Below are 16754 nucleotides of genomic sequence, written 5' to 3'. Positions count from 1 at the left end.
GGATTCACAGCTATGACCTCGCCTGTAAAATGGGAGCCCCTGCACCCTAGAACTTGACGTTGTTCATCTTCCTTTAGAGGCTTTGGCTGCCCTCCACTGCTGGCTCAGCGCCTGGCTCCAGCACTGGGATGCTGTGTGACCTTAGGCAGGTTGCTTTCCTTTTCTGAGCCTTGGACTCAAATCAAATTTCTGTCTTGTGAAGGCCAACTTCGGATCCTGCTTTCTTCTTCAAGCAAAGGGAGCCCAAGGTCTTGTGCTATTTCAAAGGCTGCCCGGCCCTCCTGGGGCGGTGGGCCAGTGGAGGGAACTTGGTGTTCTGGTTGGAGGACTGAAGGTCAGAGGCCTGGACAACTGCAGAATGCTACTGAGGGGCTGGTTCGGGGAAGGCCAAGTTTTTCCCTGAGGACTTTCTGAGCCACAGCAGGCCCAGTCCAGTAAATACAGCTCAGTGTGGGGGCCAAACTCAAGTCCCACCCAGGCATTCTGATCCCCAAGCCCCGCTCTGCCCATGCCCCCAAACAGTCTTCCTGCGCTGGTCTTCAACAGTGCCATGCTTCACAGTGGAGGACCTATCTTCCTTTAGAAGTCTTTTATACCTTATATTAAAAAAAAAAAAAAAAAAAGGAATGCCTAGCAGCACTCTGGTCCCTTCACAGCTCCCATCCTCAGCCACCTGGGCCGGCCTCCGTGCAGCTTCACTCCACCTTCTGCCAGGCCCCTGGGCCCGGCTGCTTGGCTTGAACTCTCCGTGGAGGGCTGGGCGAAGCAGAGCTCAGGAGGCTCCTTGGCAGTCACCCCTGACACCAGTTACGTAGCTGTCACCTCACACCCCAATTGGGGCTGCACACTTTGGCCCCAGAAACCTTTGTACTGATCCCTAGTTGCCCGTAAGACTTTCTTTTCCTGCCACAAAAAGACCTGCTCCCCACAAACCACTCCCATCTTTTCATCCAGCCCCACCAAGTTCATTCATTCAGTCCGTTTCCAGCAGTTGGCCCAAGGCCCTCTTCCTGCTCATCAATTCCGTTCTCGTCCTTCCTCTGCACTCAAGCACTTGCTGAACGGGGACATATCCTGTTTCTACTGGGACACAGACGTACTTTCTACTCCTTTTTTCTTGTGGGTTCTTTCAGTCTTTTGTTGTGCCAGCGACTCCCAACTCTTTCCAAGCTCTTTTCCCTTTGCTGCCCCAACCCAGCAGGACATGTTCAAGGTTCAAACTGCCCCATTTCTCCTGTGCTGGGCTCTCCGTTTCTTCATTGGTCCCTAGCATTGCACATGCATTTGTTTTAAGGAATCCTGAAAGCACACGTTAGTTCCGAGGAGCTGAACTAACTTGGGGCTATTTATGTCTGACTAGGTTTCTCACCAGAAATCCTGCCTCCTTCCCTGGACCAATCTTGGGTTTCTGCAGGGCGCTTGGCTGGGTCTCAGTAACAGAGCCCTAACACTGACCTTTCCCAACTGGCGTTCCTACCACCACAAGCTCTCCCCACTGGAGAGACACGGCAGCCAGCAGCCCAACAGGAACAAGGGGTACCCAGTCCTCTGTAACTGGGTCCCGCAGAGGCCTTTTTCCACCCTGGGTGCCTCTGGGCGGGTGGGAAAGCATTCCCCATTCTGCCACAAAGGCAGGCGTCTGGCTGCTGTTCTGGCCAAGCCTCCCTGCCATCTCTCCTCTGACATTTCAGAGCCCTGAGCTGCCTGGAGAAAGGCCCAAGACTGATGCCTTCAGTCAGGCACTTTGTTACTCTCCAAAATCTTAAAACCTGACGGTAGAGAGCAAAGAGAGAGCGAGCACAGGAATGGAGCTGGCCCCAGGGGACAAAGACAGAGGAGATAGCTGGGCTGTGGTTAAGTCATTTATTGATTTTATTTCTAAAACCCACATAGCGCCACTTTGCCTCTTCCAGAGCTTCAAAGAGCTAATTAACCGCCCAATGAGCCCACCAGGGAAACCGAGCTTGTGGAGAAGCAATGAGGTGAAGCCAAGGTCAAAGAAGGTAGCCAGGCCTGAGCCCCGTCTCCATTCCATCAGTGAAGGACAAAGACTTTCCCCTCCTCCTTCTAGTCAACTGAGATTTAGAGCCGGGTTAGGGAACCTACTGAACTTTCTGAGGCTTCCTCAACGCTGTAGGCCTACAGCAAAAACAGGTACCCTGGAAGAGGTGCAGACACCTTGGCTTTGCTCCAGATCAACAGTAATGGCCCACTCCGGCTTGAAGCTGGAAAGCAGCCCAGACCAGAGTTGTCCCCACTGGTCAGCTGCTGAGAGCAGCAGGAGCTTGCCACCTTGTCCCACCCATTAGCCTCCCCGAAGGAAGGAGGAAAGGCAGCCAGGGAAGGCCCAGCTCTCCCAGGGGCAGTGCAGCAGGGTGAGGACCTCACTACCTTGTGGAGACTAGACATGGATTTTCCTGGTGCCACACAGGCACTGTCCTGACATGGAAGAATACAGCCTAAGACTCTTAAAGAAGTGCTTACAAGGCAGAAGGTGGGGCGCTTTCTCTTGCCCCCTCCACTCCCCAAAGCCTGCAGTGCTGGCAGGCTACAAGTCACCAACAGAGAAAGAAAAGCCACTTGGCGATTTTAATTTTAGCTGCTCTGTGTCTGACAGGCAGGATTAGACTGGCTTGACCTTTAGTGCTGATGCCTCCCCCTAGGCCCAGGGCCTTAGCTGGGTGGCAGCTCCCAGGCACAAATCACAACTGGAGCTCATCAAATATGGTGGGGTCTAAGCTCCAGGGAAATGCCTTCAAAAGGACAGGGACCAGGAGGATGAGGGGTAACCAGGGAGAAGCTGGTTCTCAGCTATTAACTAGTACACAAGAGGGAGGTGGTGGGGATGCCCACACACTCTGCTTCCCCCAACAAAGCCACATAGGCAGGTAGGCAGAAGGCTTCCTTAGCTAATGCCCCACAGGTTCTCCAGGGAAAAGGGGACAACTGAGGCCATGGGCTGAACATAGGTAGCCTTGGTGACGTTGATGGTGATGGGGTGCGGGGGGGGGGGGGGGGGCGTGGAGGGTGGGAAGGATTTAAGAGAAAATAAAGAAACAGACCCAGAAAACCACACTGCTCTTTTATTCAATGGAACGTCCCCCTTTAACGCAGTGTTGAATCATACACCGAAAAAAAAGCCCAGAGAAATTTCTGCAGATAAACCAGTGAAGAGAACGCGCATTATACATTGTTGTCAACGTAATCACTCCATAAAAGGGGGGGGGGGGGGGAAGCAGAACGAAAAACAAGGGACTCAACACCCTAGACACTGCAAAAACATTCAGACATTTGGGATTAAAAGAAAATTTAAAAGGAACCCTTCCAGGAAGGAGAGGAACAAATGGAATTATGAGGCAGCTTAGGTGCTCTGGGAAAATGGAAATGACTCTCTGGACTGGCAGACAAGCCCAAGGTGGCTTGAGCAGCCACCCCTACCATTGGCAGGGGTGTCAGGATGGATATGGACCCCAGATCTAGAGATTAAGCCTCTACTCTATGAGGGTAGCAGAGACAAAGCCCCACACTTAAAAAAAAAAAACCCTCAGGGTGGCTATGGCCCCTTGTAAATCTTAAGAGCCAAAGAACAACCCCTCCCAACTAGCCTGACATTACTGGCCAAGGCCTTTGCCTAAAACCATTTGCTCCTCTCTCCTTGGAAAGAGAAGAGTGAGGAATGGAGAAAAGAAAAAGGAATCTGATTGCAGCAGAAGACCGGGGAGAGCGTCTCCTTGGACGGAGTCTGAAGAGAGGAAGAGATAAGGAAATAACAAAGGGAAAAGAAAAAAATTAATAAAAATTTCACAATATGGAGCCAGCGTGTTCCGATTCCATCCACAAAAATAACTCAGGCTGCTTTGCCGAACCATCCTGTCCACCAGGGGCGCTGCTGAGGCTGTCTGCCTGGAAGGGTCACCAATGGGCGCGGAAAGTCCTCACTCTCATGGCTCGGGCCATCGCCGCTGCGGGGAGGGATCCTGGTGGCCCAGTTTGGGGAGAGGCAAAGGGAGTTGGGTGAGGAGAGAAAGACAAAGAAGACACTCGATGCTACGGGGCGCCAGGAAAGCACAAGCTGGCGCCCCTACTACCACCTGCCCGTACCCAAGCGAGTCCTCAGTCACTTGGCCCAGCCCGGTGCGTGCACACACACACATGCGTGCACCCAATCACATGCGTGCGTCCCAATGTCTGGCTCCATATGGTGAGGTTCGGCGTGTGTTTAAACGAGACCAATTCTCTCTCTATATAATATATATTTTCTTAAAAAACCGAGTCTAGTTCTGTGGTGGAGGCGGTGGGGGAGCTGGAGGCATCCCGAAGGGCGGCATGCCCGCCACCCCCATGCCCATCATGGTGACAAAGTTAGAAGGGTCCATGGGAGGCGGAGGAGGGGGGGGTGGGGCATACATCATGCCGGCGGAACCAGGCGGCGGAGGCGGCGGAGGGGGAGGGGCCCCGGGCGGCAGAGGCGGCTGGACCCCGGGGGGCAGGGGCACCATAGTGGGGTTGCCTTGCATCTGAGGGGCTCCTGGAGAAGCTGCGGCAGCCGCCTGCTGCTGTTGCCATGGCGGGATGGACCCTGTGCCAGCGCTCGTGGTGGTAGTCGTCGTATCTGGGGTGGTAAAGAAGCCCAAGGTCACACGCGCGGGGGCACACCGCGGTTCTCTGCGGCTGCTGCCTTGGGATGGGGGCGAGAGGCGCCTGCTCCTTGCTTGGCATGCGGTACGGTGGTGGGGGGCGGGCGGGCGGGCGTGGCTGTCCTGGTGATGGGGAGTGAAGGGGTGGGCAAGGACTACCCTGGGGCCAGCCTCGAGGTCTCTGGGCTTAACGGAGTAAGCCCTTTGTCACCGATGCCCCCAGGGAGGGCTGGCAAGAAGGTACCAGACACAAGAACGGGCTCTGACATCCCTCCGCCCATCCGCCGCCACCACCGAACGGCACATTCAACCTCAAGGTCACAGCTACTCTCCCCACTGCCAGGTCCCATCCCTGCAGTCTGTCAGGCCCCAGTCACATCCCTCTCCAGAACATGCATGCAGCACCACCCGCCCTGGCCATAGGAACAGGTTTGAGCCAGCTGGCTCACTCAGCCAGTGAGAGCCTGGACTTCTGGCACCCTACCTACTATGGCAGACCCCCCTCCAGGTCCCCAGACACAACCACATCAAACATCAGATCTCCTCCCCAAGACCCCCCAGGGGCTACAAGGCCCTTTGTTTACACCCCCAGCAGAGATCAGAGTCTCACCCCAAGGTGCCGGCCTGCCTGTGTGAGCTGTGAGGTTCTCTCATGCCTCTCAGCGCCCCCCCCCCCATTCCCACCCACCCCCACAAGCCCAAAATATGCCACTCACTTTGCTGCCATGGCAAGGGGGTACTGGAAGCCATACTGCTGCTGGGCGGAGGGGGTGGAGGAGGCTGCTGCTGCTGCTGTTGCCATGGGGGAAGAGGACCAGAGGGTGGGGGCGGGGGCTGCCCACTGGGCGGTGGCGGCGGCGGCGGCATCATGCCCATAGGCGGCGGCGGCATCATACCTGTAGGTAGGTACAGAAAAGGGTGAGGCCACTGGGATGAGGTCTGTGGGACAGAACCCCATTCATTCCCAGACCTAGGTGATGCCCCCAAATGAGCAGATGTCAGGCTGGCTCCATTACCTTTTCCTTGATGCAGGCGATAGACCCCAGAGCCCACAGGCGTACTTCCCAGGTACTGATCTTGATGGAAGGAAAGAGCAGGGACTTAGCAGGACATTTGAACTGACCAGGGAAGACGCCCCCACCAACAGCTTATTCAGCCATACAGCTTGCAGTTACTACTCTTACAAAAGCAATTCCGGAACTCTGCCTGTGAGATAGGCCTATGCCCACCCCACACAGAAAGTTCTTTCTTAATCAGAATGGAGTCTTGCTGCTCCTCTTGGACACCAAGCCTTGACAAAAGACCTAGTGCAATACTCAGCCACTTTTGAGAACTGCTGCTAGCTCACCATGACCTGCTGTAATACTTGCTTATCCCAAAGCCCCAAGGTTTCTGGTCTGACACTTACTTACCCATTGGAGGAGGGCCATGGTGCCCAGGTGGGTGGGGGCCCTGGTTCATCGGTGGCGGCGGCGGCTGCATCCAAGGGGGTGGGGGTCCATTAGGGTTGTGCTGCATGGGATGTCCACCATGGCCACCTGCCAGGCTGGGCAATGGGTGTGGGAAGCTGTGGGGGCCACCTCCAGGCCCACCAGGACCACCTCCATGCATGCCATGGTAGGGTCGACTCTCTGAAGGGCCAGAATTCATCCAGGGTGGGCGGCTCTGGGTGGTGGACATGAGAGACTATGTGAGAGCATTTCCAGCCAATGTCCCTGCCTGCTCCCCCTGGTGGCAACATTGTTCTTTTCGGCTATGCGGGAGGACCAATACACAAGGACAGAATCTTCCCAAAGTGAGGTCCCCAAACATCCTGACATCCCGGAAGAACAATGTTGCCAGCCATATCCAAGGTACCTGGCCACAGCCCCCAATCTTTGAGGAAGATACGGGGCCAGGCCTTCAGAACCAGTTCCTGAAGCTCACCGGTGGAGGTGGGTTGTTGGCTGGAGCAGCAGGCCGAGGCGCACTGGCCAGAGGTGTGCTGGCAGGCCCAGAGGTGGAGCCCACAGATGCGGGCACAGGTGCTTCACCCAGTTCGGCCATAAGGGACAAATATTCCTTATCCATCCGTGCTTTATCCTGAGCTGACTGGGGGTCACCAGGCCTGAAGGTGGGGTGGGGGACACAAAGAGAGGGGAAATCATTAAGGAAACTTTTACCCTGAGGAATTCACACAGAGGAGGTTTTGAGTAACTCAATCGTCCTTTCTAACACCTTCCTCAAAACAGTCTCATCAGCCCTCCAGTTGTAGGCCCAGCTCTGCATCTGGGATTACATGTACCTCTGCCATAGCAGAGACCCCTGAGGCAAGAAGAGAGGAGACAGTGAGCATCAGACCACAACCAGCCATGCCAGTCAGAGCGCAGGTTCTTCTAAATAGCAAGTTTCATCAAACTCTGCATTACCAGTCTGAGGGAAGGAAATCTATGCAACACTGGAACACAGCTGCCAGGCCTTAACGAAGCCACCCAAAGTGGAAAATGTTGCTATCAAGTGCTGGCTTGCAATTGATCAAAATCCTTACATTGTTAATCTTCTTAAACCAACCTTCAGCAGCAAAAAAGGCACTTAATTTAATATTGAGCCACAGTAAAAACACATACCCAGAATGGAAGTCTCCAGTTTCCCTGGGCTCAAGATGAGCAATTAAATAGGGGTGTTCTGCACAGACTGTTCCTAATCATCTTAAGCTTTAAATCACACCATTACAGACCACATTCACAGAAAGGAAAGCTGCTCTTGGATCCACTCGTTAATAGAAGCCAACCAACAAGCTGAAAAGCTGTCCTGTACCCCACAGGCTACCTGCAAACCATGACTGCAGCCCCTCACCTTTGGAATTTGCAATCAGAAGCAATGTGGCCAGCCCCTCCACACTTGGTACACACTGTGGTATTGGTAATGCTGCGGGTCTCTGAGCTCTGCCAGGGTCTTAAGATCCTATTGAAAGAAAAAAAAGTCAACTCCGGGGCTATGGCCAATCCTCCCTACTTCCATAGGCTCTTCAGGTCTCCCTGTACTCCCCTCTTAACTGACCACATACCTGTTATCATCTTCCCTAAGGGTCCCATTCAAGCGAGCCAACTCCCGAAGCTGCATCTTCCGCAGATCATTCTGGTCCTCAGGGGTCTCAATACCCTGCTTCAGAATGTTTCTTATCTAATAGAAACACAGTGGGCAGTTATGTAAGTGCTAAGACCACCACCTAGCATTTCTGGCAAGAGACTTCCTTTCTGGCTCTCTCACCTGTTCTACTGCTTTCTTCACATTCTCCATGGTATTGGCAGTAACCAGGGCATGAAGTGGCTCATCTTCTCCAGGCAACATCTGGCCATCTTTGCGCCCAACTTTCCCTTCTTTCACAGACCCTTTCCCCCGGATCATAATCTTGGCATTACATTCCTTCTCTATGTTCTTCAATGTGTTTCCTCTATCAGAGGCAGAAAGATTTGAGCTGTTATATACCTGAAGTGCAAATTCACATGCCAGAGGGGACAGAAGGCAGGCTGATCACACACTGGCAGAAAACCACAACCGCAGAGATTTGGATTTTCCCACCAAGAGATGCATGATCTCTAAGTTAAGGTGAGCCACAGCCATCCTCAAGATTTGCCTTCTCTGCAGTAAAATGAGGAAGTTAAAGAGATTTTTCTAACACAAAGGCAAGAACTCAGCCAAAGGTCCTACCCAAAACGGGAAGGTGCCATCAATGGCATCCAGTCTGGCACAAGATAGACACACCTCATAGGTTCTCAGGAATTTTATATCCCATAAGCTAGAAGTTACTTACCTGGGCCCAATTAGCAGCCCCACAAAGTTGATTTCTGGATACTCATCTTGTGGAATCATTACTTTATCACTCACACGTGTTGCTGGAGGTCTAAGGAAGAAAAGACTCATTGACTCTGCACATTTCTGAGAGGTGACAATGGCTCATCCAGAACCCTTGGCACCATACATTAATTATAGGTGATTAGGGGCAAGAGGTAAGTAGTTAGTACCAAACTGTTCTACCAAGTCACGCACAATGTACACGTGTCCTTTCCCAGACAACTCAGCCCCTTTGCTTACTTGTAATCTGCAGGTGGCTTGAAATCAGGGTTGAGAGCAACCATTTCTGTGATGAGGTTATGCCGCTCCTCTTCCAGCTTTTTGCGGGTGCGAAACTCACGTGTGTTAAGCCGCTTCCCCTCACTATTGTAGATGGGCTCAGGGGAAGGGGACCTGTGGGAAACAGACCACCGTCACTGCTCTACCTTCACCTTTCTGTCACTCCCACACAGGCTATAAGAAGTACCCCAGCCCCTCTGCCTCAGACCCTAACACAACACTCTCGGAGGAACCGACCATAACGTGTGCTACTCAAGATCGTGTGGATGGGGAGCTGGGAGCTGGCTTAGCATTAGGGAAACTGGCGTGTGTATGTGAGAAAGGAAAAAAATGATTCTGCTTTTAAAAACGATGAGGGGGAAAAAGTCTGTCCTTCTCGGGGAGTCTCTGGACTGCAAATGGCAAGGACAGTACTCTCTGGAGTCTTCTTCCCAGAGGATTTTTATCATTTGCAAAAAATTTTACAATATTACAACTTTATGAACCACGGAAACCCCAAGTTTAGGTAAAATGGTAACTCCTGCAGAGCTCATGCCCTATCAGGAAGTGTCTATACCCCTGCTACCACGTGGTAAGTATGAGCTCTTTAACCCAATGCAACTAGGACTCAAGGCTACTGCAGCTACTTGGCCCCCACAATGGAGAGAGGTGGTTCAAGGCTTCATCTCTGCTTTTCCTTCAATGGCCTGACTGGCTGTGTCCAAGGCCCAGGAGTCAACCTGTTTTCTGGCTGTTCGAGGTTGGGGAGTCTGGGTAGAGAAAAACGTTAAAGTGCTAAAGCAGCTTCTGAGAGAGGCTGCAAATGCAGATTTGGTCAAATACTTGTCTAAGGTCTGAACCTGCAAACAGCGAGGGGAAAACCTATGATTCTCCACCAGAGTTTACAAGTCCAGAAAGCAGATTTTCTCTCTCTCTCTCTCTTTTTTTAAGGAGTAAAATGCTGTTGCTATAAGTAAAAAAATAGTAATGATAAAATGGTCAGTTTACCACAGCTGGATTTTGCGGTAATAAAAAAAGAGAAGTCACACTCCTAGAATTCTGAGTTAAGATTACAAAAAGGACCATAGCTTGATATTCTGAATGAAAATTTAGTAGCAGCTGCAAGAAGGGAAGAGACCATGTGCATCAAGTTATTAAAAAAACATCCTGAAAGTAGTCAAGATTCCTACACCCTTGGTTTAGTTGAGAACCTTGCCTAGTTGGAGAGCAAGGACTGAACTCGGCTGCGCCCACTGTCTTCAGCCTAAAGGGAACCATGTCATCCGTTACACACACGATGGAATAAAAGGTCAGGTTTGTTCATGGCTAATGACGGCTAAAATGACACCTCCGTTTCTAGCATTTGTATACACTGTTAGCACAATCCAGTAATAGTGAACAAAAGCAAACATACCCCAGCTTATTAGACTATCACCTTATACATTTAAGTCTACAAGCAATTTTAAAACATTTTTAACTGTGCGACTTGAGCAACATCAAAATGGCATAGAGTGGCTTAATATTAAAGATACACCTTCTTTAGAAATAATCTTATTAAGGTAAGAAACTCATGCATTTCCCTCCAACCTGGGCTCAAAAGCAAAACCAATCAGGCATTAGGGACTCTGAATACAAGGGAGAAAAAGTCTGCTCTGGTTTTATTTCTAGCATGCTTGACATTTCTAATTCCCACCTGATAACTGTCTAGAATGAAGCGTTTCTAGCTTATCACCAAAACAAGTTTTACCAGTACAAAATGGTCATTTTAAAGGCCTCAAAACAGTTTACCCTCTTTCCAAATTATGAATGTGAAAGGCAAAAGCTGATATTCTAAAGGTTAAGGTTGGCCCAACTTCTTCATTTTGAGTAGGCATCATATAGATGAACTAAGTTCTAACCCCAGTTCTCCAGGAAGCAAAGGTGTGTTAAAAATTCAACCTTTTGAGGAATTGCCTGGTAACCTGTAGCTGTAGTATCAAAGGAAAAAAGGCCAAAAAGGCACTGAACAGTTGTGGTCTACAACCTACAATGCAAATCTTTATAAAAAAAGTCAAGAAATATAAAACACAACTCTCCAAACCAAAATCTACAGGTGAAAAAATAATATAATTTAAGTCAATAAATTTGTTTCCTGGCAAAGGGCAGCAGAAAAATGTGTAAGAGTGACCTCTAAAATCATTACATCTTTCTGATGTAACAACATATTAACTGAATAACAAAAACCAAAACCAATCGTTTTTAAAGCACAGTCTTTTCAACTCTGCTGCATGGCCTAAGAGAAATTTCATTGCCCTTCCAATTAAATGGACCAGATTTTAGCTGTTCAAAGACCACGCTCAGCCAATAAAATCCCTGTTAAAAAAGTTCATTTCCCTTGACAGACTTTCCTTTCATAGGTGAAACTGGAAACTGAGAAAACATGACCACAGCTGTTTGAGGACCGCATTCCCCTTAAAAGTGGGGGTAGGGGAAAGTAATTTAGGATTGCCTTCCCCAAACAGGTTGAATATTCTGGTCCCTCTCAAAACTCCCAGGCAATGGCCAAGGCTGAAAATTAACTGGTAGTGAAGCAAATTGGTTAGAAATCTCATCTATTTTAAAACCATCTCAAAACCATGAGCAGGAAGATTGTAGCAATGAGCTGACCAGATTTAAAGTTTCTGGCCTGCTCAAATTCAGTGATGCTCAAAAATATTCTTAATCCCTGCATCGTGTACCTGTGAGAAAAATTCTTACACCTGGGCTTTCAGCCAAAGCAGGTACTGAAAAGGCTGGTTAATGGCCCACCTCACTATCCCTACAGGTGGGCAAATCAGGTTAAAACATACATGCTTACCAATTGGAAACCAGTTGTCCATTTTCCTGTAACTTTTAATTCTGCTAGTAATTAAGTTTCATTCCAATTTTCTAACTGATGAGTGGTTATATATACTGCTAATTAAGCCCTACTCCCCAGAATGGTCAGAGTACCAGTCGTCTTACTAGGATTTTATTGAAATGACACAATATGTTGCCACCAGTAAAACGTATTGAGAAAAAGGTAAAAGCGTTACTGTCAGCTGGTTAAAACTGTTTCCCAACCTGTCCTCAGGGTTAGGGGGGATGCCCAGGTCTCCTGTGCGCAGTTTACGAGTCAGGTCTTCTATCTGCAGTTGCACTGGAAGAAACCAGGTTAGGAAAGAAAAAAAAGGATGGAAAAAAGACAATGTTACCAAAAAACATCTCAAATCTCAACAACAAGCATGAAGAACTCGGAGACTTTGAAAGGGACGATTGATCAGTGAACACATTGAGGCAAAAACTCCCAACCATCTATCGGCAGGAGTCCATTTACATCTACAGATATTTTTCACTTCAAAATGGTTATCACTTAAGGAAGCAAACAGTTTGTTGGAAGAGGGGTTAGCAGTATAGACTATTCGCTAAGGCTAACATCAAAGCAATTATTAGATGTCTCACCTCTCCCTCCTCACCAAGGCTTGCTATAACACTTGGCACTCAGAACCAAACCACGTAAGTTATCACTGATACCCCGTTCCCACCAAATTAATTTCTTGAGGGCAAGACTCTTGAGTTAATTTTTCTTCATTAAATACTAAGCATAACCCAATATGACCCAATTAACGTGGGACAAGGAAAAATACCAGTCAAGCAGAGACCATTTTCACTGATATTAGGCTTAAAATTCTTTATACAAGACATGTAATAACCAGTTTAAGACCTCATAGGAACTTTCTGTACAACCAGATCCTTACTAGTAGGGATCTCCCAATACCTTGTGCTTTTATTCAAACTTTAGATGACAACCCATGTACCGTAATAAACCGGTGATGGTGAAGATGCAAGAAATCTGTTTTTAGACTTGCTCCTTATGTGGGAATAAAATAGGGTGTAGAGGATGGAAAGTGTGGGTCAGGGAGAACGGTGGCCCTCAGACCTTGACAAATGAGGCTGCACATGAGAAAGAGACATGAGGGTTTCACAAAAGTTCAGTGACTCAGGGAAATGCTCCCCAGTTGATTACTTAAAACAACGGGACCTTCAGAGCTAGATCGCTTTCTTCAGCGTGAACAACCACCTGTTCCTTACCTTTGCAGCATTTGAGGGTTCTGAGCAGGCATCTCTAGTAAGAGCAAGTCTTACTAGGTTGGGTTAAAACTGAACTTACTCCAAGACAAGATTAACACCCAAGGTACCCTTCTAACTTTAAATACATCCCACAGGGCTACGCCATACATCCATTCAAATCTGAAGAAATGAAAATCCACATTAATATTGAAAAAATACGAAGGGCATGCTGCACAAGGCAGTGTGTACTGTGAGGGGCAAAAGACACATGCCTCCCTACGTTCTTTAATGCCAGAAAGCTCTAACTTGGCAGTTAAGTATGAAGCTCAACTCCAGGAGAAAGTCACCTTCGTGTGGGGTAAGCAGTTCTCCTCCTAAATGGTCTATGGGGCCGTGGGGTCTGATTTGAGAAAATAGCTGGCACTTCAATCAAAAAGTCACTATCTTCCTTGGAGTAGAGATCTACATCAGTCCTTGCTTTGATTCCAGCTACTGATTGTGGCTATAAACAGTCCTGCGGGCTCACTGTATTAACTCCCTCCACAGGGAGAACTGGAGATGTAAAGAACGATTGTTTTCCCATTTTCTAAGTCTGCTTGTATACTTGAAATATTGTTCCACAAGGGACAGTTGCACAAGGCTGTGAAGATCCAGACCTGTCTACTACGAGACCTAAGAGTAGCTGGGTGTAGATACAAATAGTAGGGAAAGAAAATATTAGTACTGTGATTAGATGATTCAGCACCTCAAATCCTCAACAGTCTAAGAGATGGAAGACGTTACGATCCTCAACAGTAACAACATGCCAGCCTTGAAGTGTTTTACTTGTGAAGGCCATGGCCTCAGGGAGGTAGGAAACCACTGTCCTAATTTACTCCACAGGGGGTGTTTATTTGGTTGGTAGGAAATGTTTATCAAGTGAACTGTTTTGAGACCGCTGCGCAGGTACATGAATAAAGGTCAAACTTGCATTTTAAAAACCTTGTATTTAAAAAAAAGTAATTTTGAGGTTAATTTCATTTCCACTGTGGACAGCCATTATTAATCCTTAAAATTTCCCCAACAGTTAAGATCTTTTATCCTACCACCTCATTCCATATCCAAGCAGTACCCCTTTCCCAGTGGAGTTCTTTAGTAGTAAACACCAAGAGCCCTCATTTTAAGACAGCTCTCCAAAAACCAAACCAGAAAAAAATGCTGAAGGAAAGGTTAAACTCAATAAAATAGTAAAAGGGGGCGTACTGTGAACACTTTCAGAACCACTTTTTGATAAAATTGAGGTTTTTTTTTCCTTTCAGAAAGTACCTATAAAAAGTAAAAGACCACATTTTAGGGAAAGGGAGGAATATGAAATTATGGTGAAAGGCCATGCTGTGAAAAAGTCATCTGGTTTTACAATACCTGCAGTGTTCTCCACTGGGGCTGTGTCCAGAAGAACAAGACACTCACCTCATCAACTGGCAATGACAGCAGCTGAAAAAGGTAGGGTTCTAAACTGGGGACTATTCTCACTCCTAAGTGGGCCAGTCTACCTTCCTGGCACTCATGGAGAACACTGCTGTTACCAACAGACCATAGCAAGGAGCTGCAAATGCAGGACCCACAGAGCAAAAACTGAAGGATTGATTATGTGAAAGTCGTGAAAGTCCACTTGACCATACATCATCTCAAAAGAGAAAACTCTAAAGTACCAAACCTAAAACAGATAAAATGTCATTCAGAACATTACAAATTTGAAAACGCATTTGGGTGCAGAACGTGTATTTACCTATATAAGCTCTTTCTTGTTCCCGAGTAAGTCCAGGGGGGATGACTGTAGGCATTCCTGGAATCACCGTTTTCTGTTCCATTGTGTCTTGGTTCCAGCGGCTTCTCTTCCGCTTCTTACTTGGGAAGTCTAAAAGCAAACGAAGTCCATCAGATGCAAGTACAACCCCACCAGAGTAACTACCAACAGGCAGTTCAAGATACTTATGACATTACACACAACTCAGCAGACTGTGAAACCAAGAACTTGACCTAAAATGTAAATGACCAAGAATGGAAGACAAACCTCAGAAATCAAGATATGGCCACTATAAGGGCACCTGGACCTGGGTCCAAAAAGTTAACGTTTCAGAGAAACTGTAAATTATAGAAACAAAGTAACAAATCTTAAAGCATAAAGTTTCAGATAGGTAAATTAAGTGTTGGAAAAATATGTACATCATCCATCAATACTTGAAAAGCCCCAGGGGATACAGGAACTATAAAGGACAAATGGACAAAACCAAGGGGGAGGGTGGAGGTGGGGGAGGGAGGTGGGTTCAGCTGGGGTGGGGTGGAGGGATGGGGAGAAAAGGCATACAATTGTAATTGAATAACGATAAAAATTAAAAAAAAAAGAAAAGCCCCAGGGGAGACAAGAGTAGAATCAATAGCCAAACAAATTTATAAAGTTATATTGGGGGACTGCTGGCTCCTCCCACCTCCACTCCCCACCTTACAACTGGGCTTACTGGGCTACAACACGACTAAACCTATTCCAGGCGGGATTCTTCGACAAGGTCACTTTCTTCTTCAGAAGCTTAATGGAGATCAGCTTCCAAATTTCCTGGGTAGTTGGACACTTAGCATCTGACACACCAAAAGTTCGACAAGGAACAAACTACGACAGCAACCAAATCCCCCTTCCCCAACACACAGGTAGAAACTCCCTACACATTTGGTACAGACACATCATTCTACTTCGGGGGACGGGGGGTGGGTGGGGGGACGGGGGGTGCACTCCCAAGTATGAGATGTATCGGACTTCTCTTAAGATAAACTTAGGGAGATTAGCGGAAAAGAATCCCCCCCCCCCAAAAGAGCCACAACAGATCTGAACCTTAGGACTTTCAGGCTCTTTCACTCTCTGTAGTGAAAACCCGCCATACACTCGACAAAAAGGAGCTATTCTTAGTACTTTTTTTCCTTTCAGACTCCTCTACAACCAGGAAGAGGATGTCCTACGTCATCACTGAACCCCCTCCCACCCTCCTGACATGCACACCCAGCAGCCACTGTAGCCACCCGACCCCCTACACCAGGAGCTAGAGGGCAACAGGGTCCTCCCCGCCCCCCGACCCAGCTTTTTGGTCAGACTGCAACTAGGCAGCGCACCGCGCCGGCGCACAGCAAACCTCCCGCCCAGACAACCCTCCCCCCAAGTCCCCTCAGAGCGCGTGCGCACTCGAGGTACTAGAAACAGGCCGCGCGCCCCGTGGCGCCTCCGCCAGGGCCTCCCCGGGCGCGCGCGCGCGCACCCCCGCCGCGTGCAGCCGCCGTCGCCGCTGCCGCGCGCCCCTCAGCCGGCCGGGCCCGTTCGCGCGACGTCTTTCGCGCTTTCTCGGCCCGACTCACCTCCTCCGCCGCCGGCCGGACCCGGCTGCTGATCCTGACGCGGCGGCTGGGGTGGCGGCGGCGACACGCGCTGGTAGAGCGGCGGCGGAGGGGGCGGCTGCGACGGCGGGTACGAGGAGCCCGAGGAGGGCGGTGGAGGCGGCGGGGGGGGCGGCGGCGGCGGCGGCGGCGGTGGAGGCAGCGCCGCGAAGGGGAAGGCCGCGGTGAGGGCCCTCACGGAGCCCACGGGCGGGGTAGGCGGCGGCCCCGGCACCAGAAGCCCCGCCCCAGGCCCGGGGGCAGGAGACGGCCCCGGCTCGAAGCCCCCTTTGGGCCTGGGAATGGATGGAAGGCCAGGGGAGCCCAGCTTACCCAGCGGCGTGGCGTTCGCTCCGGTCGCCATGGCGCCCCCGGGGACCCGCACCGGCGGCTCCTCCTCGGCGGCGGCTTCTCCTTAGCGAACCTTCCGGGGAAACGGGACCCGACTGCGCTGCCTGAGAGCGCGCGGAGCCCGTCCTCAGGCGGCTGGCGGCGAGCGGCGGCGGCGCGAGACGCACAAAGAGGGAGGAGAGAGGGCACTGCGGGGGCGGGGCGGGG

At 49.8% G+C, this 16754-nt stretch overlaps 1 protein-coding gene across 13 annotated transcripts; it reads right to left on the bottom strand.

Annotated features, from left to right (window-relative positions):
* Positions 1 to 3061: 3061 nt before the first annotated feature.
* Positions 3062 to 16754, bottom strand: SF1 (splicing factor 1). Of its 13 annotated transcripts, none has more exons than XM_053923813.1 (14): positions 16179 to 16754; positions 14566 to 14694; positions 11811 to 11886; positions 8712 to 8864; positions 8431 to 8520; positions 7887 to 8070; positions 7684 to 7799; positions 7473 to 7580; positions 6564 to 6744; positions 6050 to 6323; positions 5654 to 5713; positions 5354 to 5533; positions 4408 to 4612; positions 3062 to 3977 (listed from the first exon to the last, which is right to left on the bottom strand). In XM_053923813.1, exons 1-14 carry the CDS (start codon positions 16558 to 16560, stop codon positions 3848 to 3850), a joined length of 2268 nt encoding a protein of 755 aa, XP_053779788.1. In that variant the 5' UTR covers positions 16561 to 16754; the 3' UTR covers positions 3062 to 3847. The 13 variants fall into 13 exon arrangements, with proteins under 13 accessions (XP_053779788.1, XP_053779794.1, XP_053779791.1 ...); XM_053923819.1 differs by having other exon boundaries at positions 6046 to 6323; positions 16530 to 16754; XM_053923816.1 differs by having other exon boundaries at positions 16530 to 16754.

This window comes from Desmodus rotundus, chromosome 5 (genome assembly GCF_022682495.2).
Source record: "Desmodus rotundus isolate HL8 chromosome 5, HLdesRot8A.1, whole genome shotgun sequence".
NCBI classification, from domain to species: Eukaryota; Metazoa; Chordata; class Mammalia; order Chiroptera; family Phyllostomidae; genus Desmodus; species Desmodus rotundus.
This window is presented reverse-complemented; position numbering and strand designations above follow the sequence as displayed.

Coding starts and splice junctions, on each gene's coding strand:
- SF1 (XM_053923812.2), bottom strand. CDS start 16,560: ATGGCGACCGGAGCGAACGCCACGCCGCTGGGTAAGCTGGGCTCCCCT. Junction 11,887..14,565: donor ACAAGAAAGAGCTTATATAG/GTAAATACACGT, acceptor GGTTTCTTCCAG/TGCAACTGCAGATAGAAGAC. Junction 5,534..5,653: donor TCGCCTGCATCAAGGAAAAG/GTAATGGAGCCA, acceptor ACCTACCTACAG/GTATGATGCCGCCGCCGCCT.